This window comes from Condylura cristata, unplaced genomic scaffold (assembly GCF_000260355.1).
Source record: "Condylura cristata isolate star-nosed mole 26May11 unplaced genomic scaffold, ConCri1.0 scaffold00001, whole genome shotgun sequence".
Classification (NCBI taxonomy): Eukaryota; Metazoa; Chordata; class Mammalia; order Eulipotyphla; family Talpidae; genus Condylura; species Condylura cristata.
In genome coordinates, this window is record NW_004567102.1 from 12,762,071 (window position 1) to 12,775,749 (window position 13,679).

The following is a 13,679-nucleotide window of genomic DNA, read 5'->3' on the forward strand; positions in this document are numbered from 1 at the left end:
GCTGCATGTACATGGGGAACATGGTAACTCCCCAGAGCACCCACATGTGCCAGTTGCCACGACCGAAGTGACATGCGCCCCCCCCCCCCCCCCCCCCGGTGCCAGTCTAAAGCTGAGAAGTAAGCACCTTCTCCACAGGTCTTTCCTGGAACCCACCTGCCTTCGGGGTTGCATAGCTTCTCCTGGCTGCTCAGCTCCTCTCCTTGTTCCCAGTAGCTAGTCCAAGATGGCTGCATGTACATGGGGAACATGGTAACTCCCCACTCTGTGGAGGTGTCTCTGTTCCAATTATGTTTCCTTAGGGGAGAAAAACCAGGGCCTTCCATGGTGGTGCAATGGGTTAGGACGCAGCACTGCAAGCTAGCCATAGCCACCTCAGTGCAAGCTTGATCCCCTGCCCAGAGGTGACTCACATGGCTCAGCAAACCTCTCCTGTCTCTCCCGCTGCTCCCCTCAGCAGTGTACTTTGTCGATCATCCTGTATTGCTCCCCACTCTGTCACTGGTGAATCCTCTCACCGCCCCTGCACCTCTGGCCTGTACCCCAGTTCTGTATGCATAAATAAATAAGTCTTAAAAAAAAATCTACTGAATCCATACCTGGACATGGAGAGTATTTTGTCAAGGACCTCAGTGCCCAAGGAAGTAAAAGGTCTCTGCTTGGCTCTTCAGCGGGGCCTCTGGTATTGGTTGTGATATAGCCCAAGATAAACTGTTTGCAAAAGTCAGTGAATCTCACATTTTCTCACATAAGATTCACCACCCTTCATGTTCCTTAAAATGCAAGTTTTTCAAGCCACACCCTAGGGAGGCTGTTCTTGGAGGTGAAAAACCTAAGATTGCTCTATGATCTTCTGTTTTGTTTATATATATATACACAAAAAAGGAACCAGGAGGGAGCAATAGAACAAAAGCTTCATTTAATCAGAGTGGAAACATCTAGTTAACCTAAATTCTGTTGCACTCTGCATATCAGAAATGCAGGGCTGCTTAATAGAAATGTGGATTCCTGGCACATTGCCCCTTCCTCCTGCCCCCCAACTTGAATCAGAATTTCCTAGCTCCAGTCCAGAAATCTGTACAAGCTTTCTAGGGGATTTTGAGAGACTCTCTAGTTAGGCAATATTTGTCAAGAGGTTAATTTCCTTAGACAGTTGAAGTTAGAGCTGGTTGGTATAGCACAGGGGGGCCTGTACGCTGCAGTTTGCTGATGGAGGCCACCCTTGGGGTGCTGGGGCCAGTCCCAAGTGAAGTCACTGATGCTCATGTGGTATTTTGGGATCATTGGCCAGGAGTTGTGTGACACTGGCAGGTTTTTGCACCTCAGTTTCTTAATCTGTAAAATGGGGATAATAGTGGAATTTATTTCCTAGAATTGTGTGGATGAGTGGGTTAGTCATTCTTTAGGCCCTTAAAAGGGTGCACAAGAAGAACTTTGTACACATCAATTACTACTGCCACCTTGCTAAAATTGTTATCATTATCTCAGTCTCCACCCTCTGCAGTGTCAGTTACCTCAAACCTAGGGGCTAACAAGCTATGACCCTTTACCCGTTTTTGTAACAGCTTTACTGGAATGCTGCCATGCTCATGCCTGAAGTTATTGTCTTTGGCTGGGCGCTTGCTCCTCCAGCAGAGTCCAATAGCTGCACCAGGGACCCCGTGGCCCACAGAGTCTGAAATTCTTTCTCTTTCACCATTTAGTTTATTTTTCCTATTTTCTTCATTGAGATAAATTGGGGTTACACCATTGTGTTTGTTTTAGGGGTTAGAGGTTCAAACCTTTACAAGTGTATGTTTCCACAACATGAATGCCACTAAAGCCCCCATAATCCTTGACTCTGCTCCATTGGGCCTTCTCTCTCCCCGCCTCCCGCTCACCACCCTCCCCTTCTGGTTGGTTGCCTCAGTGTTGCAGTCAGATTTCAAAGGTTTGTTACTGATTTGGCTTTGTTTGCCCCTTTGTTTTTCTTCTCTTTGTTTCCCCACCTAGCTTATTTTTCTTTCTCTTTCTGATTTATTTGCTTAGCATTATCCCCTTAAATTTCATTCACATTGTTGCAAATGGCAAGAGCTATCTTTTCATAGCTGAGCAGTATTCCAGTGTGTGAGCCACACCCCACATTTTTCTGACCCACTCCTCTGTCCTTGAGCACTTGGGTTGTTTCCATATGGGCTGCAAGGAACATAGGAGTACACATTTTCTTTCAAATTAGTGCTTTTGCCTTCTTTGGACAGAGACTTAGGAATAGAGTGGCTGGGTATATCTATTTTTTTATGTTTTGAGGAACATCCATATTGTTTTCATAGGGGCTGGACAAGTCAACACTCCTTTGACTTTCTCTGGAAAAGTCAGATTTCCTTTTTTTACCACATCCTCACTGACACCTGTTTCTGTGGTTTTGTTGATCATGTTTTGTTTTGATATGGGTTATTCTCACAGGTAGGAGATGGTATCTCCTTGAGGTTTTGATTTTCATTTCCCTGATGATTAGTGATAACAAACATTTTTTTCATAGGTCTATTGGCTCTCTGCCTGGCTAACACATGGGTCCTCACTTTCCCAGTTCCATCCCAGATGTGACTACTCCCTAAGTGTATACTTATGTTTGGTATCCCTGAAAGAAACAGTCACTCTAAGATCCTGTCTGTCTGTCATCTTCTAGAATTTTCTTTCCTCTTTCCAAGGTTGTTTCACTTTGACTCTTTTTTTTCTTTTTTCAAGATTTATTTATTTATGCATACAGAACTGGGGTATAGGCCAGAGGTGCAGGGGCAGTGAGAGGATTCACCAGAGACAGAGTGGGAGCAAAACAGGCAGACTAATGAAGTACACTGCTGAGGTGGGCAGCGGGCGGGTCAGGAGACGTCTGCTGTGCCATTTGGGTCACCTCCCGGGCTGGGGATCCAACTTGCACTGAAGCAGCTGAGGCCAGCTTGCAGTGCTGAGCTTTAATCCGCTGGGCTATCACTGGGCCCCATTTTGACTCGTCAGAAAAAAGTTTCCAACACTTGTTTTAAATACTTTTGAACTTCATGAATATGTTGATGGCCTGGAAAGACAGAAACAGCAGTAGTGTCAGACATTAACTGATGGGTAAAAAGCAGAGACTTGTGGGTAAAGCAGAAGGGACAGTCATCTCCAACAAAGGTAGAAAATAGAGGAAGCAGAGCATAAGACGTATTCCTGAGAAGGACTTGATGCGAAGACTTTGTCATCCTCCTAGTTCAGTCCAGAGTAAGTTTAGGTCTTTGGGCAGAATGACAAGGAGAGATTCCCTTTTCCCAGCTGTCAGTTGTTTCTTTCTTTACAAGGCTTCTGCAACAGGTCAGCTTATAAAAATTCTTGCACAGATCAAAACAAGTTACTGCACCCAATAACTTCAAAGAAAAATATATTTTACTGGATTTCACCTACCATGATCATTAATTGCCTTACTTGCTATCCTTTACGTTGGGGCAGAGACAGAAATTAAACCATGGACCTTGCCCAGAAGAGTATATGATTTATTTTTTAACTGCAAAGTCATAAACCCTTCAAACCTAAGACTTAACATTCTAACCTTGCTCACTTGACTCCATGAGACATGAGGAAGTATCTAGGGTTGCAAATAACTGTTGACTAATTAACAACCTTAATCAAGATCATAAAGAGAGAACCACCAGTGCCAAGATTGTCTGTGAAAGAACCTATCCTCCGTTCATGAAATTGCCAATGAGCAAGGAGAGAGCTGAGCTCTGTGTTCTACCTGCCTGCCATTTGCCAGAGGCAGGGGGCCTGCTAGAAGAGCTGTAGGTTATTAAGTGCTTTCCCAGGTTTCTGGTATTTGTGCTTTACATAGATTACTTCAATGATTCCTCACACTAATCCCACAAACTAGCTACCACCATCTATTTTAGACGTGAAGAGCAGATATTCAAAATGCTACAGCTCATCAATTGGCAAATCCCTGTCCTGCTGATACCAAAGCCATCACAACAGTGTGTTCTTCAGATCAGTTTAGAAAGGAAGAGAAAGATAAAAAGCACATGTAGGAGGAAGCAGGAAAAGGCAGAGAGTATCAAACAACCCAATATTGTCTGTCTGAAACCCTAATCACTGAGATTTAGTAGATAGCAATACCAAAACAAAAATATTGACCTTTTCTGCAAAACTGAAATGGAGTCTAAAAGTCCTATTTCTAGAACTCCAGAATTCACAAGAACTTTATCGTAATTGCTTCAAATTCTGATAACAATTAAATAATACACTTAAAAAATCATTTTCCTCCTCCATCTTAGAGCCAATTATTTAAAGTGGATGTTTATTAAGTCCCTCCCCAGACATTTTTTTTTTTTAAATCATAATGACTGAAACCATTGAGTGAGTTCAAATTTTGTCTTTGTTGTTGTTTTGGCAGACACTTCCAGTGCTTAGCTAGGAGGTGGGAAGTAAGCCTCTGTGCTTCCTATTTAACAACCTCACCATCAGTGGCTGCCTGTAAACAGCAGTCACAAACCCACAGACCTCCTGACCCATTAGGAACTGCCTCCACTTTTATGACTCCTTTTTTATAGCGCAGGGAGCTCTGCTGTCAGCCTCCAGGTCTGTTCTACCTGCTTAGCTCATTTTCAGTGTAGACATGCAAGCCCCGATCCTTGAGGGTTGCTCTAAATTCTCAAATTTGCATGTCTTGTGTGTGCAAGGAGAGGATGTGCAAATATGCACAGCACTATCTACGCCAGGGTTAAAGTTTCTAATATGACAGCAGGGCAAAGTCCAAAAGTATTGATCACAAGGTGTCTACCAGGTGTCTGCTAACATCTCCTCATTCGCAACAATGGTTTCGACCAGATCCACTTGCTTTCTCTCTTTCATCTTATTTTTTGCCCATATTGCAGCCGTGTCGGTAAGTAGCGTTCTGTCCGACTGGGTTTTAAGAAAAAATAATTCTACATAGTATAATTTATTCATTTTTCTGTTTATTTATTTCCTTTCAGATTAAGCACTTTTCTGAAGAAAAATGTAAGTAAGAATCAGTGGGATTGCATAGAGGGTTTTTCTGAACTTTCTCTTTTATTCAGTAAAACTAATATTTCCCTCCCACTTTTAACAGTGAAAGATGCCTACTTCTATGAACAGAAGGATATTTCAGAAATCAATTTAGGTGAGTTCAACTTCTGCTTTATTAATGCCTTGAAATAATTAAAAACCCAGTGATATAATCTCTGAAAAGTTCTTACCTTCATAGTATCGTATTGGATAGTTTTGAGGGGAAATACTTATTGATGATCCAATAGACTTTGCAGTTTACAAAAAAATGCAAATATCAAAAATAGAAAATTTTCATCTTTCTAGTTTCCATTTTGAAAAATTGGAAAAGATGATTAGTCTGCTTGCTGAAGAATAACATGGCTATATTTAGTATGGGAAAAAGAGCCAGTCCTTCCACCGGCCTGTGTGTTCAGTATAAATTGTTTGCTCAGGACTTAGAGGTAAAGAGATTTTCATTTTGACATCTTGTCTGTATGCATTGCTTGAAGAAATCCATCAGCCTTATGTATTAAAAGGAGAAGCAAGCTGAATGATCATCTCTCTCACTTATCCTGCTTTTGAAACAAGGGAGAAGCCTGTACATTCTGAGTATTTTTGGTTAGAATTTTGTTTCAAGATCATAAATACCTAGTTTTAAAAAGCTTTCATGTCCAATTTTTTTTTTTATCTGTCAAGTCCTGTTTGTGGTAAGTGCAGTTTTCATTTTGCAGGAAGGGCAGTAGATTCCTTGTGGGGAGGGGGCTTCTGCAGCTCCCTGTGGTGGGGTTCACCTCCAGGTGTCCTGGAGGATGATGTAAAAGCTCAGTGCCATCTAGAGACCACCACATTAAAAAAAATAATATAATAGTTTATTTTTACATCCTTTTGTGCATTTTTCCATCTCAATTGCAATCTCCTTGGGCTTCCCATCACCAGATCACCCATGTGCCATCACCATAGTCCAGTGCATTTCCCTCCCCCCACTGTTTTTGATCCCATTCCCCACTCCACCAAAATATCTCTGGTATATAGCTGTTCATTATTATTATTATTATTTTCTTGCCTGGAGACTACCACATTTAACAAACCCATAGCAAAAGGTTAAATTTCTCTGACTTTGTTCCATTTACAGGGAAGGTAGACAAATTGATATTTAATTGGAAAATCTTGCAAATCACTGCTTGGCAAAGTAGAGATATTGTAGGAAAGCAAGCGAGTAAATGGGTACCAAGCCCTCAGATTCCCACCCAAGGCATCGTACTCTTTCTTTTAGAGTGAAGCAACCAAGGTGCATATGATTCTGAGTATTTTTTTAAAGATTTATTTATTTATGCTTACAGAACTGGGATACAGGCCAGAGGTGTGGTGGGTGAGAGGATTCAACAGAGTTAAGAGTGGGGAGAAAAACAGGCAGATCAACTGAAATACACTGCTGAGGGGAGCAGCGGGCATGTCAGGAGAGGTCTGTCATGCCATGTGGGTCAGTTCCCTAGTGGGGGATAGGACTCGTGCTGCAGTGGCTTTGGAGAGCTTTATAATGCAATGCTTTAACCTGATGTTCATGAAGGAGAGCCCCAATTCCGAGTATTTTAAGACTGGGTTGTGGTTAGAATTCTTTTTCCTAATCTCATATTTATTTACCTAATAAAGATAATTCTTTTATCATAGAGCTGTTTCTTACTCTTTGATTCCACTACCACCTCTGACTTGTGACCCCAATGAAAACTTTATATCATGTGGGTCTTATCTCTTTTGGGCTCATTCCAACCAACTAGCAGAACTGGATAGGTTTGCCACCTCATCAGATATTTTTTTTTTAGATTTATTTATTTATGCATACAGAACTGGGGTACAGGCCAGAGGTGTGGTGAATGAGAGGATTCACCAGAGATAGAGTGAGGAGCAGAACAGGCAGATCAACTGAAATACACTGCTGAGGGGAGCAGCGGGCAGGTCAGGAGACGTCTGCTGTGCCATGTTCATTACCCTGGGGCAGGCAGGGTGAACTCATGCAGAAGTGGCTTTAGCTTCTTAGTTCTGTGCTTTCACCGACTGCGCTATCAGGGAGGGCCCCACCTCATCAGAGTTTAATCACAAAGGGGTTGGAAAAACTTTATAAAGTGGTCATTTTTTCCCTATCCTCTGACAGGCTTCACAATGCTTATTTAATCTTTATTTTCTACCTGAAGACCTGCTGCGTTTAATCCTTATCATTTCAGCAAATGAAGTTCATCTTTCTAGGTGGTTAGGTTCAAGAACTTCAAAGTGGCCCTGAACGCTGACCTTTCTCACACTTCATGCAAAACCTGTCAGCAAATGCTATCAATGCTGCCAATCATCTTATATCACAACCTACAACCTTTCAGAGCTTTCCCTTCTAACCTGTTGTTATTCCCTTGTCCCTGGCCTGACCCTTGTAGATGCTTGAAACTGCTCTTCCCCTTCTACCCTCTTTCCAATGCCATGAAGCCCCTTCTCTGATCCTACATTTTAAAATCTCATCCAACAGATAATAAAGGGCCTTGATTCTCAAAGTATGGTCCACGGGCTAATAATATTACTTGTACCCTAACATCTATGACAGAAAGGCAGCTTGTTGGCCCCCAAATCACATCTATAGAATCTCATCTCTACTTTGACACCCCAGGTGATTCTTGTTCATATTCCTCTGCCCTGTTTTTCAATGCTTTCCCCCTTACTTGAGCTCTTCAGGCACCCTGGCCTCATAGCTATTCCTCTACAAAAGTGAGTCTTCATGTGTGCCCTCGCCCAACCTAGCAGCATCAGCATCACCGGGGAGGTTGTGAGGAGAAAATCCTCAGACCCCACCCCAGACTTACTGAATCAGAAACCCTGGGGATAGGGCTCAGCAATCTGTTTAACAATCCCTTCCAGAGATTCTGATACTCATATTTGGGAAGCACTGTTCTGAGTCAGCAGTGCTTTCCTGCTCAGAGCCTTTCTATTTGCTGACATCTCTGTCTTCTGTACTCTTCCCTCATGTACTCACTTCATCCTATGTCTGCTTAAATGACACCTCCTCAAGGAAACCTTCCCTGAGGTTAAAACAGCAACACCCCCACCTCAGCATTATTTTCTCCCATGCTAATATTTTTTAATATTTATTTATTTATGCTTACCGAACTGGGGTACAGACCAGAGGTGTAGTGGGTGAGAGGATTCACCAGAGACAGAGTGGGGAGCAAAACAGGCAGATCGACAAAGTACACTGCTGAAGGGAGCAACGGATGGGTGCATTTGAATGCATTGTTTTAGTCTCTGCTACATCTTCAGAACAGTGCTTTGGACATATTAGGTACTAAGTATATGCTAGGAAAATAACTGGGCAGTTATAATATCTGGGCAGTCCTGCAGATCAGGACTTGCTTTACATGGATATTTCTTTGGAAGCATTTTTCTTAGGGCAAGCTCTTAACCTCTTGTGATTCCATTCATGCTGACCTGACATTGAGGTCAATGTCCAAGTGAGCTTGTTTCCAACCCTTCTCCCATCACCATCACGACTCCTGCCCAGGTGTCAGGAAATGAGCACATGTGCTCAGGTTAAGCCTTGGCAAAATTGTGAATGGACTGTCTATTGAAGCCCTATTAAAAGACAATTTAAAACCTGGGTTCTGTTAATAGTGGGGCAGTGGTCTTCCTGCTGCTTGTTTAATTGTGCCCTTACCATATGACAAGTTTAGGGTTATGAAGCTAACAAATTGGGGAATTTGTGCATTCAGAAAGGAATGATATAGAGGCAGCTTTGGTTTATCATTAGCAATTAAAACCATAAATCTTAATACCTAACATTGTTTTCAGGCCAAATCCAGTTCTAGAATGAGCGTAGGTTTGGTCAAATGGGACCTTGGCTGTTGTATCTGGTTGTGGTAATTTTTCAGTAGCTTGATTTCCCACTTAAAAGTCAGAGGCTATCTTCAGAATAAAGTACAATCCAATGAGCCTATCTGAAACAATTTGTTTTATGAAGGAGGTTTCTTATCACATGAGGGTCATGATAAGAAAGGACATTCTTTTACATGTTTGTAAGGGCATTCCTACGAGAACTTTTTTTTTTTTAAAGATTTATTTATTTGTACATTCAGAACTGGGGTACAGGCCAGAGGCTCAGGGGCGGTGAGAGGCGTCACCAGAGACAGAGCTGGGCGCAGAGTAGGCAGATCGATGAAGTACACTGCTGAGGGGAGCAGCGGGCGGGTCAGGAGAGGTCTGCCACGCCATGTGGTCTCCTCCAAGGCAGGAGCCATGTGGTTTCCTCCAAGGCAGGCGGGGATCGAACTCATGCGAAAGTTGCTTTAGCTTCTCAATGCAGTGCTTTAACCCGCTGCGCCACCAGGGAGGGCCGCTACGAGAACTTTTTAAAACAGGTCTTATTTTCAGAAAGAGTATGAGGCCAGAATTATGGAATACCAGAGGGGAGAAAGTTTATTCTGCTATGATCCTGACAACAGATATTTGGAGATAGAAATTTGAATGCATCTATTTATACTTGTCTGATTTGAATTAGAAAGGCACCGACCTGAACTTAACTTAGCAGACTACCATTGATTTATGTAGGAAAGAGCAAAATCCATCCATCTACCCAAGGTCAGGAGGGAGGATATTACAACAGCAAAAAGGATCCTGGGTGGGAAATCACTCAGTCGAGTGAGTAATACTCAGTCACTTACTAATGCATCACTTCCTGTCTCAGGACTCCATTTCCTCCCTGGAAGTATGAGAGGTTTGGTACTCTTATCAATGAGCTCCCTTCTAACTTATCCTTATCCTAAAATCCTTGAACAAAGCTTCTTGTTCCAAAAGTGAAAACAAATGATACGACAAAATATGAAACTTATCGACTGTCTACATTTGCTCACGTATAGGGGATTTTTTCATTGATTCAAAAGTTTCACTGCATAAAGATGAACAGTTAAAGTCTTACAATAGAAAATGTTAATTTCATGATGAGAAATGCCTTTTGTAGTGGACTTTCAGGTATTTCTCTTTTTTGCAAGTTGAATTTTTTAAATTAATTAATTAATATATAGTTTACATCATTGCTCATTCTTGTACAATGTTTGCTTTCTCCTCTCAGGTGTAGTCCCCATAAAATCCCCCCCAGCCATTCACCAATGCACCATCACCATGTTTCTTTTTCTTAACTCCACTTCTAGCTGCGGGTTTGGACCTCTTTCAGGGGGACATCCTGTTGAAGGTGAGTACCTGCAGCAATGGGACACTTCCTCACGACTGCTGTGTCCTGGCATTGTAGGTTTTTGCTCAGTGTCCAGCCCTGGGGTGTGTACCATGGAAGAGATGAATCTAATTCATAACCCACAAGCAATCCACTGTGGTGGGTGATGACAAAAAACAAATGAATCAAATTAACTAACAGTACAAAGTCTGCAATGATGCTGTGGCTTGCCCACCCAGTTTTCCTAGTAAATGAAGAGTGAATGAGCAAGAAAGAAATGAATCAGTAGTAGCTCTCTCAGTTTTGGGCAGCTGCAGTCTCTTTATTTTCTCTGACTTTTCCAAGTTGTTTATAATGAATTTCTATGGCTTGTATAATTAGAAGATAATCGTAGTTAAATTGTTTTTCATTTCCTGACAGATTGTGATGTGAGAGGTTAGTGAAGGAGGAGGGCCAAGAGGCTTCAGGATCAGCTTTCCCAGTCACTTTGGCCTCTCTTTTCACAGAACTCCAGAAATGGCCTGCGGGACCCCAGCACCAGATGGAAGTTCCCCATTCCTTACATTCTGGCTGACAATCTGGGTAATCTTAATTATTCTTAATTAGAGGCTTGGGTTTAACCCTGCTCCCTTCCTCCTCCTGTTCATCAGCTTCAGAGTGGGAGGAACCACTAAGGTAGATGAACTCTCACTCACAGGGACTGAAAGGCATAACTTCACAGGGAGACCAGTGCTGCTTAGCCAGTCTGAGCTCACAGAGTACCAAAAAATCATCCAAAAAGCAGAGAATACATGTTGATAAAATCAGAAGCTCCATAAAGGACAAAAATAGAGTTAAAATATAATTTGGCATCATAATAATGAAAAATTTGTACATTAAATTATAGTTTGTTTTGGCGAATCTGTCTTTTTCATCATAATTATTCCCATCATTCCAATAACTCTTAGTGTAATATATTGTTGTTACTGCTGTTGTTTTCATCATAAATGAATTTCACCAATTCCAAAATTCCATTTAAATGGAATCATACATTATGCTTATTTGATTCACTTTTCAGTACTTGGTAAAAGATTTTGATCTTCATCAGGGATGCTATGTATGTCAACTTAGTTCATGCTTATTAGTGAGTGGTAACATCATATGAGCACTGCTTTCATTATTGTCCGTGGATCACATTTTCCTGTATTTTCATAGGTCCAGTCAATTTTGATTTTATATTAGAAATTGTAGACATTACCTTGTAGAGACTGTTTATCCTGTCTGAATAATACCATCTTTGTTAGAGTAGTCGGATTACTGACTGGTTTTCTTGAACTTGTAGAGCTTTTGCTTAGGTTTTGTTTTAGTTCAAAACAAACCCTTTAAAGCTGCAACATGTCTTTATTTTCAAACCATTGTCTTTGGAATTTCAATGGAATATTCAAGAATTTCCCCTGTTCCTTTAATAGACTCAAAAAAAATACTTCATTTCCATTTAAATGAACTTGATACAGTCTTAAAATTATTAGAGTTGGTTAGCTCCCTTCCTACAAATTGTTCAGGGGTGAGAGAAGCAGCAGAGATGACATTTTAAAATTATCCACTCTTAAAATTCCTACTATTGGCTTGAGGAGACCCAAAGTGACATAACCTGATAGACAGTTTCCTGACACTTCGGTGACAACCGAGCTGGGTTGAGATCAGGTCTTTGTGCTGGAGATGTCACTCAGTAAGATTAGGTAAAAGTCCATGAAAATCCTCTAGTCAGCTTAATGTATACTTATGCTGTTGTCATTTGTGTTATTCCTATAGTGAATTTGCTGATCTTATGACATTTGAACTGTGGAATCTCCAACTTGGTAGTTTTATTAAATAAAAACAAGGGTCATAAAAACATGAGATAAATACTTGGCAAACTGTCAAGAATTATAAACTCTTTGAGAGAATGCACACAAACAAATAGGCTATAAATAATTGAACTTTTTATAACAGCTTAATTTTTAACTTAAAGCTCTACACGTGTCCATGAGCACCCACACCCACAAACATACATGTGCACACCCACCGACAGTAAAACATAATCTTCATTCTTCTTTGTATCTTTCCTCCCTGTCAAGGAGTGTTTATTTAAAAAAAAAAGATTTATTTATTTATTCAGACAGAACTGGGGTACAGGCCAGAGGTGCAGGGGCAGTGAGAGGATTCACCAGAGACAGAGCAGGGAGCAGACAGGCAGATCTATGAAGTACACTGCTGAGGGGAGTAGCAGACAGGTCAGGAGAGGTCTGCCACGCTGCCGTGTGGATCACCTCTGGGGCTGGCAGGGATCGAACTCATGCTGAAGTGGTTTTAGCTTCTTAGTGCTGTGCTTTATCCTGCTGCACCACCAGGGAAAGCCACGGTGTGTTCATTTTAGATGAAAGGAAAGACATTTAATCTTTGGTCCCTGTCTACCACTAGTAGGCATATGTTTTTCTTGCTCCTTCAAATTCATTAGGCTTCTGCTGCTTTGGATTACAGTTGGGTTGAGTTACAGAAAACTATTCTAAAGCTCTCTGCAGTGCTAGCCGTCTAACTTGCCATTTACCCAATGGTCTTGCAGGGAAGAGACTAAAATGTCACACATACTTTTTATGTTTTCAGAACCAACAAGGCTCTGTAAGCTCTGTTATCTTTCTCTAATGAGTGGGGATGTCTGTTTAATTGGGGTCAGGATCACCTACTTTAGCTGGGGTCATTCTCCCTACTTCTCTCCAAGTTGCTTTATTTATAGTTATCTCATTCTCAGAATACAACCATGACTTGCTGTCACTTCTGTCTTGCTCTACAGTGTGACTTTCCTGAGACAATGTATTAAGGTCACTGAATGGAAGAAAGGGAAAGTCAGAAAGTGAGGGAGCTATGATTTTGTCAAGCCACATAGATATATTATCATTATTTTGTTATATTTACATGATGTATTTAAAGTATACACTTAGTATTTATATCCATGCCTTTTTTTTTTTAACTTGTAGTTTTAAAGGAATCTACTAACTACCACAAAAATCTATAATGGACCCCTAAGGATTTCATCTGGTAGCATGCCTTTCTTTAATCCATTAGTCATGTATTGTATACAAGATCCAAGTAATGCTCATTGATATTTTTACTGGTTTCTGCAGAACTGAATGCTAAAGGAGCCATTCTCTATGCCTTTGAAATGTTCCGCCTTAAGTCTTGTGTGGATTTCAAGCCCTATGAAGGAGAGAGCACATATATCATCTTTCAGCAGTTTGATGGGTTAGTATGAACTCTTTCAGAGTGTGAAAATCATGCATCCTTTGGTTTATAAAATGTAGCATCTAGAAGAAAGAAGAAACTGGAACACAAAGGAAATAGCAAATCTTACACTGTGAATTTTTAAGTTACACAACACTTTTATTTATTTTTTTTAAAGTTTTATTTATTTATTCATACAGAACTGGGGTACAAGCCGGAGATGTGGAGGGTG

The 13,679-nt window shown here is 41.1% G+C and overlaps 1 protein-coding gene across 1 annotated transcript in view; it reads left to right on the forward strand.

The window, feature by feature from the left end:
* Positions 1 to 4,630: 4,630 nt before the first annotated feature.
* MEP1A (meprin A, alpha (PABA peptide hydrolase)) overlaps positions 4,631 to 13,679 on the forward strand; it is a 24,124-nt gene continuing 15,075 nt past the window's right edge. The window contains 6 exon segments of the mRNA XM_004674025.2: positions 4,631 to 4,906; positions 4,908 to 5,004; positions 5,096 to 5,146; positions 10,191 to 10,231; positions 10,717 to 10,792; positions 13,351 to 13,468. Of these exon segments, the coding sequence (XP_004674082.1) occupies positions 4,820 to 4,906; positions 4,908 to 5,004; positions 5,096 to 5,146; positions 10,191 to 10,231; positions 10,717 to 10,792; positions 13,351 to 13,468 (470 nt within the window). The 5' untranslated portion in view covers positions 4,631 to 4,819.